The 15,361-nt window shown below is 43.7% G+C and overlaps 3 protein-coding genes and 1 long non-coding RNA gene across 8 annotated transcripts; 3 read left to right on the forward strand and 1 right to left on the reverse strand.

The window, feature by feature from the left end:
* Positions 1-835: 835 nt before the first annotated feature.
* Positions 836-10,800, reverse strand: LOC6609232 (alkyldihydroxyacetonephosphate synthase). Of its 3 annotated transcripts, none has more exons than XM_002033887.2 (6): positions 10,785-10,800; positions 3,692-3,835; positions 3,274-3,360; positions 2,027-3,215; positions 1,466-1,570; positions 836-1,403 (listed from the first exon to the last, which is right to left on the reverse strand). In XM_002033887.2, exons 2-6 carry the CDS (start codon positions 3,814-3,816, stop codon positions 1,002-1,004), a joined length of 1,908 nt encoding a protein of 635 aa, XP_002033923.1. In that variant the 5' UTR covers positions 3,817-3,835; positions 10,785-10,800; the 3' UTR covers positions 836-1,001. The 3 variants fall into 3 exon arrangements, with proteins under 3 accessions (XP_002033923.1, XP_032572772.1, XP_032572773.1); XM_032716881.1 differs by lacking the exon at positions 10,785-10,800 and adding an exon at positions 5,634-5,683 and having other exon boundaries at positions 3,692-4,149; XM_032716882.1 differs by lacking the exon at positions 10,785-10,800 and adding an exon at positions 4,055-4,154.
* LOC116800663 lies at positions 4,306-4,747 on the forward strand. The gene is made up of 2 exons (XR_004361546.1): positions 4,306-4,420; positions 4,489-4,747. It is a non-coding gene; the product is annotated as an uncharacterized LOC116800663 (long non-coding RNA).
* Positions 6,513-11,124, forward strand: LOC6609233 (protein lap1). 2 transcript variants are annotated; one of them, XM_032716878.1, is made up of 6 exons: positions 6,513-6,857; positions 6,931-7,137; positions 7,194-7,329; positions 7,386-7,675; positions 7,870-9,663; positions 9,725-11,124. In XM_032716878.1, the coding sequence occupies exons 2-6, from the start codon at positions 6,985-6,987 to the stop codon at positions 9,899-9,901; spliced, it is 2,550 nt and encodes an 849-aa protein (XP_032572769.1). In that variant the 5' UTR covers positions 6,513-6,857; positions 6,931-6,984; the 3' UTR covers positions 9,902-11,124. The 2 variants fall into 2 exon arrangements, with proteins under 2 accessions (XP_032572769.1, XP_032572770.1); XM_032716879.1 differs by having other exon boundaries at positions 6,934-7,137; positions 9,725-9,901.
* A 2,196-nt stretch (positions 11,125-13,320) lies between these two features.
* Positions 13,321-15,358, forward strand: LOC6609234 (fas apoptotic inhibitory molecule 1). 2 transcript variants are annotated; one of them, XM_002033889.2, is made up of 4 exons: positions 13,321-13,969; positions 14,064-14,129; positions 14,678-14,965; positions 15,041-15,358. In XM_002033889.2, the coding sequence occupies exons 1-4, from the start codon at positions 13,832-13,834 to the stop codon at positions 15,233-15,235; spliced, it is 687 nt and encodes a 228-aa protein (XP_002033925.1). In that variant the 5' UTR covers positions 13,321-13,831; the 3' UTR covers positions 15,236-15,358. The 2 variants fall into 2 exon arrangements, with proteins under 2 accessions (XP_002033925.1, XP_032572774.1); XM_032716883.1 differs by having other exon boundaries at positions 13,857-13,947.
* Positions 15,359-15,361: the final 3 nt, after the last annotated feature.

Raw genomic sequence — 15,361 nt, forward strand, 5'->3', positions numbered from 1 at the left:
CTCCGCTCTCCGCCGGCCTTGATTGTGGGTTTCTCGGCTGGGAGGCTGCCTCGTCTGCGGCTGTGGCATAAATCACAGGGTTTGGGACGCAGGACTGCCAGCGTTTTCCGGCACTGACCCGCGGGTTAATTGCTGACAATTTCCAGGCGGCAGGCCGCGGCTTAGACAGACTTCTCTTCTGCTCACTTTTGTCGATTGTAATCTTTATTTATAGTCCGCATGTGTGTGTATTAGCCAGGCCGAAATGCATTCGTGGGGGGGAGGGGTGTATGTACCGCATATACCATATAGTATCCAATGCCAGGGTAACAAGACAGGCCAAGTCGACGACTTCTGCTCGGCCATCAATAAGCCGCCGGAGTTGCCTCATTCCCCAACTTATTCGCACGCTTTGAAAATTTACATATAGTCTTCGATCACAGATTTTTTATAAGAGGTGGTTCCTTGCCTACCTACCTTTTAATGCCGGCTGAAATAGTATTTTATTTATTTTGTTATTTTAAACTATGTACAAAATATGTACATACATATATTTTTCTCTGTGCATCCGTTTAACCAGCCTGGCCAAGAAGATCTTTAAGCCAAGCTGGATTGCTGCCTTGCGGCATGCTAACGAAGTTGACAACTTGATGACATTTGATCTCTGGGCTATGGGCGCTCCGATCTTCGATGTTGGATCTTTCCTTGGACGGGACGGTGCGCCATCAAGCCGCAAATGACTTCGATGAGCAGATGAGAAGACAATGATCAGCATTTCGCATTTGGTCGGCAGCCGGGACACGCACACGCAAATCAGTTGTGTCTATGGCCATTGCTACACAGCGAAAAATAGTTATTCAAAATGGTAAAGAGAAATACTCCATTTATTTATCAAAACCCATAGAAAACATGAGACCGCTACAAAAGAACTGGAGACCCGAACCCCCAAGAGCGACTAGGAAAATCAGTAAAGTGACTAAGACTAGTAAACGAACTAAGGGCACCATTTAGTGGGCTACCCTCTACAATTTGGCCTTTGGTGGTGTCGATGATGTGGTTGGTGGCGGAGAAGCCTCCGCCGTGGGATGATCCTCCTCCAGGGGCAAAAGGTTGCCCAGAGCAAAGATATTCTTAGGATCGAGATGCCGCTTGGCCGCCGAGTACAGTGAACTGCCCGTTTCGGTGACGGCGTTGCGGTACCAATGGCTTCGTATCTTTCCCACGCCATGGTGATGGGACAGTGATCCGCCGCAGGACAGTATCTCATCGCGGGCACTGTGCTCGATGGCCTCGAAAAGCTCGACGGGATCGGCTACGTCCGTACTGCGGAATCCAAAGTAGAAGTAGATGCAGGCACCGGCGTCGTAGGTTTGGGTTACTCTACACGAAATGGTGTAGTAATTAATGCTACGTTTGCTGCACTCCTGTAATGATCAAGATTATAGTTATTGGATGATTTAATGTATAATTGAAATATAGCACACACCGAAACAACACGCTGCTTCACAGAACGACAGAGCAGACTGCAGCGATCCCAAGGCACCGATGTCTCAAAGGACTCCGCCACAATTCCCTGATGTAGTCCAAAGTCCTGCCAAAATATATATGAACATTAATGAGATATTAGTATAGATTATAAATTATAATAGACTGACTAAAATAAGGAAGCAATTGAAAACACAGTGTATTAATAATTTAGTTTGTGTTTTTTGACTGTATTATCTTTATAAATGACAAGTTTGCCAATTATTCTTATATCAGTTACAGATAAATGATGTTAATTATTCCCATATTAGCGGTGATATAAAAAAAAGGGCAGATTAGGTAGGGTTATCATATATTCTGCAATCGATCGAAGTGAAATATGTTTATTTGGGCAAACTAGTAGCTAAAATCATTCTAGCACACGTCTCGAAAACCAAATAACAATAATAAATAAAAGTAGGAAAACGTAAAGCCGGAAAACCGGAAATAGCACATTGTCATAAAGATAATGATGTTGATCTTTACTTTTAGTTTCATTTATACAATTTCAGAAAATACTCACCCTAATGTAGGCAATCACAAAGGTGAGTATATAGCCCCGTTCCCCATTTTGTCCACCTGCCGGAAATCCTTGAAACTTTTCGGCAATCTCGTAGATGAGTGCCTCCTGCCGCTGGACATCCTTTAAATCGCCCTCGAAAAGCAAGGTGGCCGCGCAGATCTGGTTGAGATCGATGCCCTTCCAGGAGGTAACGTAGCGCTGCTTCATGGCATCCACCACACTGGCCCACCAGGACTTTTCCGGCTTCAGGGCCTGGCCGAACATGAACTGCTCGTTGTCCATCAGCCGGACGGAGGCGGGTTGGCATCTCCTCCGCGCCACTTCGCGCATGAAGAGCACTCCCTGCTCGAAGTTGGGAAAGGCCAGGGATCCGTAACGCCTTACCGATGGCAGGGGACGCACTTTGAGCACCACTTCAGTGATTACTCCCAGAGTGCCCTCGGATCCCAGGATGACATGGTTGAAATCAGGTCCACAACTCACGCGCGGCGCACTACACTCGCGTTCCAGCGTTCCCGACGGAGTGACCATCCTAACTCGCACCACCAGATCCTCTATGTTCCCATAGACGTTCTTCTTCATGCCAGACGCACGGGTGGCCACCCAGCCGCCCAGGGTGCTGAACTCATAGGAATCCGGTTCGTGGCCAACTGTCAGACCTTCACTTCGCAACACCCTCTCCAGATCCTGACCCACAATGCCGGATTCAAAGCATACGGTGAGATTCTCCCGGTTGAGCCACAATAGTCGATTCATCTGAGAGGTGTCCAGGGCGCAGATCATCCGGCTCTCGTTCTGCGGACAGGTGATGGCTCCCGATACACTAGTTCCACCACCAAAAGGCACCAGCATAACATTGTGCTTGTGGGCCAGCCGCACCAACTGGACTACCTCATCGTGGCAGCGTGGCCACACCACCAAATCGGGTATCCGACGGAACTTGTGGTGCCACAGGCTGTATATATCGTTGAGGGTCTGGCCATGGCACCGCACCAACCGATCGATTCCCTCCGCAGAGTAATCCACCTGGGTGGTGCCCTTCAGTTCGTGCAGGAAGGGTGCGTTCTCCACGGGTCGCGGGTAGGTTCGTGGCAACTGGGGATATTGCTTGGTGATATCCACTCGCAGGTCGAACTTCTTCTCCACCCACTTGGTGAAGCTGGGCAGCTCGCAGCCACCGAGGGGATATCTGTGGGTAAGTAGGATATGTTTTTATTCAAAGTGGAACTTCAATGTACTTTACTCACTTTTCACCGCGAAAACAGATGATCCCATCCTTACCATAAAACTGCGAGTCGTTATAGCCCCATCCGAACCACTTAAGCGCCTCATGTCTGTTTTTGATATATTAATTAACATTAGGGTTAGGGTTAACTAAAAAATTTTGCATTTGAATAAAGACTAAGTGGCGTCAATTATGATAAAAAAGGGCAATTAAGAGGGTTAAATAAAGTTTTTAGTATGCTATACCCATTACCAACTTAGGGTCTATTTGAAAAATGTATTAAACAATATTTAAAATTTTTTCGGAACATAAACTAAATTAAACATGATTAATTACTAAAATAAGTAAAAACTGTAACTGTAATAAACTTTTCTGGTTTTGATTAAGTTGCTTGGTGTGAAAGGGGCTTAATTTGAGTTGTTTGGCTCTTTGGCACTCACCGCTTCTTGGGGATGACGCTCTCCACGCGCTTGGACAGGCGGGAGTCGAGGGCAAGGGCGGTACCTTCGCCGGGCGCCGACGATTCCGGAGCTTCCGTGGTCACCGCATTCCGTTTGGCTGCCATTATTTCGCCGATTTGTGCACTTATGAGGGAATTTAAGCAATTATTTCTAGGGAATTGCAGAAACTTTTCATGTGCACAAAATCGATAATTGGTGTAATTCCTTTTTTGTGGCGTCCGGAAAAACTTGGCCTGCTTTTTTTATAAATATCTGACACTTTCCTTGGGAATAAGTTTCATCTACTTATGGGTGGATTCCTAAAGTGCCAGGAAATCACTTTGCGCTTAAAACTAAATTTACCTAAATATAAATTGCACTAGAAAATTATGCGGCCTATGTTGCGCGCACTTGGCTTTCCTTTCCTCAACTGCACGGAAATCGGAATAACGAGACAACTGACGGAGAGAGAGAACGGAATTATTACGGAGAGTTCGAAGAGAGTCCGCCCCCCAAAGCTGGCGCGAATCATTAACCGATTCGCAAAACGGGTAATATTTCAAAATTTGTTTCTGCTAAACTTGCTGAATTTTAAGTAGGCGTTGACTTTTAGTTTCGAGATGATAGAATCAAATGCAAACAAAATCACTTTTTGTCGAAATTTCAAGCGAACAACATCGATTTTGGCTCGTGAAAAGATCTCTGGGATTTTTTCCAAATTCGTCTAAAGTTAGTAAAAAAAATTTTTATTTGGAGACACAACTTAAAACTTTTTACTTTCCGAATTTTTCTTTTAGAATGCCAGCAAAAAAAGAATCAAGCAAGGGTGCCAAGAAAGGAGGCGCTGCTCCAGCTGGTGCCAAACCGACCGCCGATCCTGTGGCTTCCGAATCGACCACCGCAGCCGAACCAGCCGCCAAGGAAGCCAAGGGCTCCAAGAAGGGCAAAGGCAAAAAGAAGTAAGTTCCCCAGCTAGTTTGGTGGAACTAACTTAAAAAGAGGAATTCAATGTTTCCGTAGAACAATAAACCAATGGTTTAAAACAATGTAAAATAATCTCTATGTGCATAACCGTTTCGCTCAGGGGATGAAACTACACGCCCACGAGCGAGAGAATCGAAAGTTGGGGTTGGCGGGCTTTTTAGGGGTGGTATTCACCCACAACCTTCCGACCTTTGGCGCTCTCCTTTTTATCAGTGTGATGCGTGCGATAAAGTGATTCATGCATGATTTTTGAATGATGTGCCGCTCCAAAAGAACATGGGCGTACCAGGGAGTCTCTGCACCGTAGAATACACGCTTATTAGAAAACATTTCATTTGTTACACTTTATATATTGGACACTTTTTTAGTTTTCCCTTTCAATAAGTATTTGCCTAAGCCACTCCACACAGGTGTTTTAAATTGTAAATTGTCCTATGGGAACTGTGTCAATGTACGTATAATGTAATCAGAGAACACGGAAAATAACAAACTTAAAAGGTATTGCTTAAGCCTACTTCAACAACTTTTCTACAATTACCTTACAATTTCAAGAAAAAAACTTCAAAATCAATTACAACTTATTACTTGTAATTGCTTGCTAATTATTAATGCACACCCTTAAGTGTTTTAGAACCTCAGCTAAAATAAATAACTAACAAACAGATAGCTATCCGTCTTTTAAGGCCATCGATTAGTTCATTATTTTTTATAATTTTTTAGTTTTTAATCTTCCATTTTGCGTGTCCTTTGATTATGATACATTTTTAGATACAGATTTCAAAAATCTTAAAAAATCTGTCGCGTAAGATGGACTTTATTTTCACGTTTGATATGAAACTATCATTGCGATAATACACTCTGCTATTGATATTGCCCGATTTGCTCAGATGATGCAGAAAGATTTGCGCGGATGATGCAAGATTTGCACAGATATCCCATATCACCATATAGCACTCACATCGACCGATTTCGATTCGGATACGGAACCAACTGCAGCGGACAACTTTGAAACCGAAACTGAGCTCAGCTTTTCTCTTGCAAATGGCAGGGGCAACAAGCACACATGGTTTATTACGTACTTATTTGCACTATGCTGTAGAGTTTAACAATTGTTTGAAGTGTAAATTCGTCAATGCTCCGCCGACGACGCAGCCGTACGACAGAAAGCAAAAATAGAAAGAAAAAAAATGAAAAAAAGGCGGTTATTTGAATAATTTTCACACCATCGAAACACACGAAACCTGACGACACTTAATGTCAAAGTCTGACTTGGGATAGTGTGAGCTCAGCTTTAATTGGTTGTTTTTGACCGGAATTCGCATTAACCCATTTGAACTTTGCAACTTCGAAAACGCTTGATTTCCCTTACTGTTATTTGTTTTATTACCAAGTTAGCGAGATGCCGTTATCAGCAGTTGGGGCAATGCGATAGGCGCGGCTTGCCTAAGCGCAATCGCAGCCAGGAAGTGCAGAGTAAATATTAATTAGCAATGCGTTAAGCGTTTTGAGTAAAATTGCAAGCGCAACTGCAATATTTTTGTAACGTTTTTTTTTAGTTCCCATTTGAATGGAACGGTTGCTTTGTGGCGCCATCTGTGTGTCAGTCTATAAGACCGAGACTGTGTACTTTCGATAGTTATGCGATGCTTAGAAATATCTTTTACTGCAAATAATTACATAGGAATATTAACCAACAAATATCATGCCAGAAAGAATCACTTAATACCTTAATTATGTTAGCTTGAAGCTTAAAACATTTATTTTAGGTATGTAAACAAACTATCGGTAGCTACTGACAATTTAAACCGTGACTAATTCAGCACCCACCACTAGCGCGTTCGGCATTTACCAACACTAACACCTGCAAGCAACTTGTCATTTTCAAAGCGAAAAACATTAAATAAAACGCAATTGGATGGCAAAAATAAACATTACCCCCTCGTGTTTGACATACAACGTTTGAGTAAACAATGAAATCATCGATTCGCGGACAATAAATGCGAGAAAGAGCGAAAAGAGAGGCTCAGCCAGTCGCCTCTGTGTGTATGCGAGTGTGGGTGAGTGTGCCTGTGCGTGTTAGTGTTGGTGGGCAGAACAATAACAAGCCCAAAAATGCCAATGGACATGGAATGTAATGGAGCAGGACCAACAATAGCGTTCCATCGGAGGCGATGAATCACAGGTGAGTGGAGGGGCCCAACCCCAAATCCAATCCAGACAGCCAGCTTACATATGTACATGAATACAAATTGCAGCAGCCACAAACGTGCCTTAATTAACGAACGAAAAGCAATAAACTTAATCCAAAGATGCCGCTGCTGAGCAAATGCTTCCCCTGCTTCAAATTCAAGCGCGAGGAGGTGATCGACAAGCTGGACTACAGTAATACCCCGCTCACGGATTTCCCAGAAGTTTGGCAGCACGAGCGAACCCTGGAGGAGCTTTACCTGAGCACCACAAGAGTAGGTCCCTATTTATTCTTATCTGTGTGATTAATTTACCCTGCATTATCTTCCAGTTGCAAGCTCTGCCACCGCAATTGTTTTATTGCCAGGGATTAAGGGTGCTCCACGTAAACAGCAACAATCTGGAGACCATTCCACAGGCCATTGGCAGTTTGCGCCACCTGCAGCATCTGGATCTCAACCGGAATCGTGAGATTTCCTTCTTTGTGCTTCCCTCAGTACTAAAATGCCACTTATTCCATTAGTTATTGTCAATGTGCCCGAGGAAATCAAGTCCTGTAAGCACTTAACCCACCTGGACCTGAGCTGCAACAGTTTGCAACGTCTTCCCGATGCCATTACCTCGCTAATTTCGCTGCAGGAGCTGCTGCTAAACGAGACCTATCTAGAATTCCTACCAGCCAACTTTGGCCGATTGGTAAATCTGAGAATTCTGGAGCTGCGGCTCAACAATCTCATGACACTTCCCAAATCCATGGTGAGACTAATCAACCTACAGAGGCTGGACATTGGCGGTAATGAATTTACCGAGTTGGTAAGCAATAAGAACCGGGAACTTATAAGCTCTGACAAAGAATGTCATTCACCGCAAAAGCTGTGTAAATAAGTGCATTTTTAATCTCAAAATATATATATTTATATATTTGCCTTAAAACCGTTGTCAGAGATTAGATACCATTTTTATATTCTTAAATTTAAATTCTTTTAAATTAATTTATAACTTCACAGCCGGAAGTTGTCGGCGAGTTGAAATCCCTTCGCGAACTATGGATCGACTTCAATCAAATACGTCGTGTTTCGGCCAACATTGGCAAGCTACGTGATCTGCAGCACTTCGAGGCCAATGGCAACTTGCTGGACACTCTTCCCAGCGAGCTGAGCAACTGGCGCAATGTTGAGGTACTATCCATATGCTCCAACAGCCTGGAGGCCTTTCCCTTCAGCGTTGGCATGCTGAAGTCCCTGGTGACATTCAAGTGCGAGTCAAACGGTTTGACAGAGTTGCCCGACAGTATAAGCTACTTGGAACAGCTCGAGGAACTAGTATTAAGCCACAACAAGCTTATACGCCTTCCTAGCACAATTGGGATGTTGCGCAGCCTTCGCTTTCTGTTCGCCGATGATAATCAACTACGACAACTACCAGATGAGCTCTGCAGCTGTCAGCAGTTGAGCGTGCTAAGTGTGGCGAACAATCAGTTGTCCGCTCTACCACAGAACATTGGAAACCTGAGCAAGATGAAGGTACTCAATGTGGTGAATAACTACATAAATGCATTGCCAGTTTCTATGTTAAATCTGGTAAATCTCACATCGATGTGGCTGAGCGATAACCAATCGCAGCCCTTGGTGCCTCTGCAATATCTAGATGCAAGTACAAAGACCCAGTTGACCTGCTTCATGCTGCCGCAAGTCACATTCAAGATGAACAGTATACAGGCCCAACAGCAGGCTCAGGAGCAGTATGAGTTCGTTTACGCCAACCAGCAGCAGCCTCACGCGAGTCCGTCGAGAAGGATTTGCTTCGCCGAGGAGGCCACCATTCTTAGCAACGCCAAAGCACAACCAGCGCCCAGTTATCCCAGCTTTGTGGCCGCTCCACCGACGCCAACGCCCGATCAGATGGCTGGGTCCGTGCGGCTAATGCGTTCACCCACACCTTATCCCAAGGAGCTGCGACAGATGGCCAAATATGTGAGGCAGGCTCAAGCGGCGACCACATCGGCCAATGCCAGCGAGGTGAGGGAGGCACGCGTAGTAACCAATGGACAAATTCACTGTGATAGCAGCAATGCCAACCAGGATGTTGTGGACCAAGCCACAACAAGTGCAATATACGGCATTGCGCCCGAAACGACACACATCTACGGAGTCTATCAGCAACCGCAGCAGATGGCGCACCCGGTGCCAACGCAGGAGTACTACGGCTTGCCACTGGTCAACTACGAAGCACACTATCAGCAGCTTTACGTCGAGGCCAACACGCCGCTTCCCACCACGCATTTAAACGGGGATCAGGACTATGAGTTGCAACCGCTGCAGCAACAACCGATGCAGCAACAGGCGGTGCCAACACCCCGGTTGGAACCACCACCATACCACATAGCACGAGTTTACACAAAGAAAACGCCCGAGGATCTCAACCTTTACGAGTCCATGAGGCAGCGAAAGCAGCAGCAACATCTGCAAGAACAAACCATCTACCAAGATGCTTTGAATAGCAATAGTAACTTTAAAACGACAGCGATTGGCGCCCAGGAAGTGGAAGAGTCAGTCGATCAGTTGGACTACCAAAATAATATTAGCAATAATTTAGAGCCAAATCCGGAGGAGGAAGACCAGGAGCTGGATGACACTATGTCGCAGCACTCGCCTAATTCCACGGCCACCAACAATACTTCCAAAGCGAGCCATAAGAAATCCACCTGGATCTTTGGTGTCCACAAAAATCCGACAGTCAAACAGGTTACACTCAAGTGGGAGAACACTATAGGCTTTGATATAGCCGAGCTTCTTAATCAGGTTAGTTCGAATATCTTTAATCTGTACATCAGGTAATAATTTTAAAAATTCACCACCACAGGTTGGCATCTTTGTGAGCTCCATAACGCCCAATACCAATGCCGCCCGCCTGCTTAATCTGAACGACAAGTTGCTGGAAATCGACGGCTACGACCTGACCAATGCCAACCTGAGCGATGCCAAACGAGTGCTGCTAAACTGCGGCACGGTCATGAACATAATGTTGTCGAGAAAATGATGGACCATCTATTAACCGACCTAAGCCGATTCCCATCCCGAGACCGAAGACTTTTTGTGCATTTTTCTAACGCATTTTTCCAATAAGCAGCATCGCCGAAATCGGATAACAAACCACTTGGACCGATCATAGTGTTAGTTCATAATACCCTTCCGTACTGGCGGTCAAACCATCAGTCATAGAGCACAATCGCCAGCTAGAGAGGATCCCATGCTTTTTGTATATTAGATAGACGAATCCAAACTGCCATTTTCTCTGCACCTCTATACTCAATAGAAGAATATTACCACAATACGGCCAAAATTAGTAGTTATAGCCCACAACAAGTATTCTCAAAATTTAAGTTGAATGAAGATGAATTGAATTTATGATATGACTTTAAAACGGTTTGTTTATAATTCGAATTGAGCCACTTATAAATAAGTTGGATTTATTTAATCAGTATCTAATCGATATCTTATGTAAATAGTTAAGTTATGCACTTAAAGAACCAATAATATGTTGGTTCAATTATTAGTTCCAGACACATATAAATACCCTGTACTTTATTATTACGATGCGTAGATTACATTGAAGTGGCATTTGTATCGGAAGTTGTGCGACCATTATTCTGACCGCCAGTGGAATGTATCAGCATAATACATATAAATAGTGCAATTAGCGTCGATTATAGGTATATATACGCACTCATTATATATACTCGCGATAATCAGACAAATTACCTTCAACTAGCGCCTATTTTACGCCCAGCGTTGTTCAAATTTGTTCCCAAAATTATATGTATAGATCAATTACTTGATTACAAAAGATATTTGCTGTTTATGTTAGTTGTTATGGTGCAGCAATACAAATTCTATATATATATATATTTACATATACGTACACAATCTATATTTATTGTCCAATCGATCGAAGTGTCAAACATTATTTTCAATGGTGAACTGTTAGCACAAACTGAATTCTCACGCTATTGGCATTGTGATCAGTATTATTATTTATCTGGTTAAACACGTGAAATCTAATCGAAAGTTAAGCACTTCTATATTCATAGCCTTTATATATATAGTCATACATATGTGCATTATTGAAGAACACACACACACACATACTGCATACATACGAATCTAGCTAACTTAAGCAAGCGCACACATTTTGCCAATTCAATTTGATTTAAGAGCGTTGCCACAAATCACTGAAATACAACATTCACTTTGTCATTTCGCCATAGTTTTTGATTAAATCTTGTCCAGCCGCCGAAAGGGCCAAGTACAAAAACCATCTAGTCAACAGCCTGGCGGCCTTTTGATTAATGTCCCCGCCTGCCGCTGTCGTTATCGACAGGCAATTATCTATGGAAATTAATTGACGGCGACATTTGTAGTGTGCCATTTGGTCGACACCAGCCAAAGCACGCAATCCAATCCCCCAGGACGATCCGGTACATGCCCCCTTGCTCCACGACTCCACTGGCTACGACATCATCAGCGACAGCGCCACCGAATGTTGTCTGTTGCGGCACTTTTGGCCACATGTATTTGCATAAAAAGTGTACAACTAGCGGAATGGTCGTAAATTCAACTGGAAAGTAGTCAACAAAAAAGCGCAACCGCGTACAATGGGTGTCTGGGAAGGATAAGTGGTACTTTATGAATACTTTATGAAATGCAGGTATTGCAATGCATTGCATATATTGCATATAATAAGAAATTATAATTTAAAAATCATGATTTTTTAGTCCAAAAATGGTAGAACTTAAATTTTATTCTTTATAATATACAAAAACGATTTTATAAGTTGAATTTCTTAGTTAAAACATAGTAAATATCCCAAAACTTTGTTTTAAGTACATATATACATATATCCTATATAACCTTGTACTCATTCAACTTGATTTACAACCAAATATGATGCAAGATCGTAAGATCCTTTTGATTCAAATGGATTTTAAGGGTACATAAACATTAACAAGCCCAAGTTTCCTACTCTTTCTGTTTCTTGGAGACTACAAAGTTAGTTAAAAGACTTAAGGATTGGAAGTGCAATATAACTAGATTTATTTTGGAAATATCTAGAAGATATCCCATGGTGCTTTAGCCTGCAAGGAAGCGTGGAAAAAACTGAATGTTTGCATGAATATACGTACTTATTTATTTTGTAGAGCACTAATAATTACACTAACACACTGCCTCCGGGGAGTTTCGTGCTGAAAGGGGAGTTGATGGGCGGCGGGCAGCCTTGTCCTTGTCAAATGTTTCGTTATCTGCCAACGCTGTCGTTGTTGTTGTTGTTTTTGTTTTTGTCAAGCGAACTCTTTCCTTTCTTCACACACCAGCAAACACACACACACAGAGAGAAAGGAGAAATCCCGCCCATTGCCACCCACTCTGCCCCTTTTGTTGTTGGCGTCAATATCAACTAAAACTGTAAGCGACTTCAAACGGCGCTTTGTCAGTGACCTTCGCGTGTTGGGGCGATGGCATATGTTTTTCTTGCCACCAACCCATTTGGGTGGCAATGGGTGGATGGGTAAAATGGGTTGGAGCCCAAGAGCTGGGAAACTTGATTTGACATATGATGTGCCCGTTTCGTTGGCGACTCCTTCCTTGCTCCAATCTGGCCCAAATACATTTATCAATATCGCTTCTGGTCGATTGAAATACCAACAGGAGGCGGCGGCAAGTCATTTGGCAGCGTAAAGAAATCACCCATTGCCCACTACTACTAACCCACCCAATCGGTCATTAGCATTTTCGGCGTGTATTTATGGGCAGAAAATGTTGCGCCATAAACATGACAACAAAACAAAATGCGACAAATTTGCGAAGATTGCGCCCATGTGCCCATGTGGCACAGTGAGTTTCTCTGTGCCCCAGGGCCAAATAATTGTCATCCAGAATAAAATATGTATGCACGAATATTGTTTGGCTTACGCTCAATTGGAGGCCGGAGGCATTGGCGAAATATCCTGGCGAATAACCAGGCTCATTCCGAAAGCCAGCCAGCCCAATTGCAATGCAGAAACAATTGCATACTTGACGGGGCAAAGTTTATTTTTATGCGAGCGACACTCGGTGGGGGTATTGAGAAGTGGTTACAGTGAAGACTTGATAACAGGAACCAAAAGGATGAGCACCATATTCGAGTAGAAAAAGAATTGGGCATGTAAACTTTACATTCACATTTTACATTTATGTATAAAATGGATTGAATGAGGGTGTCAAGTATCCGGCTTGAATGCTAACTATATCCCAAAGATCGTCGCTTAAAGTATGGCCAATAGTTGCGTGTAGGTCTTAGGGGGCTTTCCCTGTACACACACTCAGCCTCATATCCACACGCACACGACTAGTGGAAACAAATCAACTCTGTTTTGGCGCCACGCGGCGTAGTTGCTCTGCACTTTGGCAGACCGACAAACGCGACCGCGACTCTCGGCCAGAAGCACGGCTGAGGCTAAGGCCATGGAACAGAGCAGAGCAGAGCTGCCGGAGAGCCCGGCCAAAAGGCAAAGGCAGCCAGCCCGGGCCAACTAGTTTTTCTTTGGCTCCTCCTTTTGGCTTTTATTGTACACGGGGGTTTGTTGTTTAGTGTGCCATTGGCGCTAACAACGTGCGGTTCGGTCTTGCGGTTTTCTCGCCGCCCGTTGAAGTCAGTGAGCGGAATAGATTCTAGCCCGATTTCGTGGTCTAAACACACACACACACATAGGGGTGTAGAGAAAGTGCATTGAAGCCCAGATCTGCAGATTACACAAACTTGAGTTCCTTGAACTCCCCAAAATATTATACATATCTACCTACGTGGCTTTCTCTGGTTTTGTGTAACCCATTTAGTTGGCTGCACTTCAAAGGCGATTACTATAAATATTAATAGGATTTATTGATTGACTGGCGGTGGGACAGAGCCAGATCGACACTAGGCTTCGCACTCATGTCCTTTCTTTCGCCCACACTTCGCCTGGAGAATCTGTCCACGCAGCCCACGATGACGCAGGATCATGTGCCCGAGGACCAGCGCTATAACAAACAGAATATCGTCGCTCAATGGTGTGTGCCCATCAATGGCAAGGTACCTGCGATTGTTTTTCAAAATCGCCACTTACATCTAATGGAATCTTAATTAGCCGTCCATTCACAATTTTTATTTTATTTTTTTAACGCAGATGTACCGCATCGAGCTGGAACATGGCACAACCAGTGGGCGGCGCATGATTTGGGTCAATGGACGGGTAAGTTTTTTAGCTCCCATGGGGGCTGGATGGGTGGTGGCTTTGGAGCTCTCGTAAAGTATTTGCATTGTGAAGGTAAACTTAATTACGGGTCGTGTACGTACGTAATCGTACTTCAGCAATGCAGAATGGTATTTGAAATGGTCTCATTTAGTTGATAAAAATATTTAATAAAATCCTTGGGCTTGAAACACTTATATTATTTCTCAACATATATATTCTGTGATCGCTCACCGACATTTAGCATTTCAGTTTTTATATTCATGTTTAGTACACCATTAGGTTTATTACCAAGCTGGAAATTAAACGTCACTAAAAATTTAGAAAATTCTTAGTAAAGTGCTTTTAAACTTTAAATCTATTTGAACTTTTTAAATTAAATCGATACCTGCTAAGTGCACACTGTGCAAGAGTAAAACAAACAAAATAGAAGATTTTACTACATGCAACGGTGCGTATGAGTGATAAACTGGTAGAGCCAAATACAACGATTATTACAATTAACTACAAAGTTCATCGATCTAATTTATCTTAATACAAATCCCCAGGAAGTCCTGCGTCGCGACTGGATGTTCAAACTGGTTGGCGAGGACACCTTTCACATCGATCAGACGCGCTGCATCATACGCGTTGATCCTGCGCCGGGCTTCAAGTACGAGTACTCCCTCTACATAGACGGCAAGTCGCACGAGCAGTACACCGAGGACATGACACGGCAATATCGACTGTGGCTATATACAGATGATGCGGCCGCCGAGGCGCCGCAGGAATATAGAATAATGCTCAAGCTGGACACGCTGAGTCTCTACGTAAACGATGAGCTGCGCACCGAGGAGGTGAGGAAAATGGGCTATTTGCTCCTACACACCCACACACACACACTCACACACTTTATTACCCCCATTTCGCAGTCGGTTTTTGTTCACGGCGGCACAGACACCAAGTTCCTGCTGCAGGACACGGAATTCGTGCTTCAGGCACGCTCAAGTGGCAATAAACATGATGGCATCGTTCACACTCTGCTGGCGAATGGGGTGCCAGTTCCGGAGGCGAAGATTCAGGAGATTATGCAAGAGCCGGTCTCCATTTTGCAGAGCAGCAACTGAGGGGCAATGGGAGGCTCCTCCCCATACGATACGATAGGTTAACGTTTTGCATTTGTTGAATTTGTTAATGCCCAGTTGTTAATAAACGTTTTTCGAAACTTGTTTTCAAAGTGATTAAAAGTCGAA

Source organism: Drosophila sechellia, chromosome 2R (assembly GCF_004382195.2).
Source record: "Drosophila sechellia strain sech25 chromosome 2R, ASM438219v1, whole genome shotgun sequence".
Lineage (NCBI taxonomy): Eukaryota > Metazoa > Arthropoda > Insecta > Diptera > Drosophilidae > Drosophila > Drosophila sechellia.

Bases quoted from the DNA above. Each gene is read 5' to 3' on its own strand.
- LOC6609232 (XM_002033887.2), bottom strand. From the start codon at position 3,816: ATGGCAGCCAAACGGAATGCGGTGACCACGGAAGCTCCGGAATCGTCG. The intron at 3,216-3,273 runs GTGAGTAAAGTA...ACTTACCCACAG, and splicing joins ATCTGTTTTCGCGGTGAAAA to ATATCCCCTCGGTGGCTGCG. The intron at 1,404-1,465 runs GTGTGTGCTATA...TGATCATTACAG, and splicing joins TGAAGCAGCGTGTTGTTTCG to GAGTGCAGCAAACGTAGCAT.
- LOC6609233 (XM_032716878.1), top strand. From the start codon at position 6,985: ATGCCGCTGCTGAGCAAATGCTTCCCCTGCTTCAAATTCAAGCGCGAG. The intron at 7,138-7,193 runs GTAGGTCCCTAT...ATTATCTTCCAG, and splicing joins TTTACCTGAGCACCACAAGA to TTGCAAGCTCTGCCACCGCA. The intron at 7,330-7,385 runs GTGAGATTTCCT...TTATTCCATTAG, and splicing joins TCTGGATCTCAACCGGAATC to TTATTGTCAATGTGCCCGAG.
- LOC6609234 (XM_002033889.2), top strand. From the start codon at position 13,832: ATGTCCTTTCTTTCGCCCACACTTCGCCTGGAGAATCTGTCCACGCAG. The intron at 13,970-14,063 runs GTACCTGCGATT...TTTTTAACGCAG, and splicing joins GTGTGCCCATCAATGGCAAG to ATGTACCGCATCGAGCTGGA. The intron at 14,130-14,677 runs GTAAGTTTTTTA...ACAAATCCCCAG, and splicing joins TGATTTGGGTCAATGGACGG to GAAGTCCTGCGTCGCGACTG.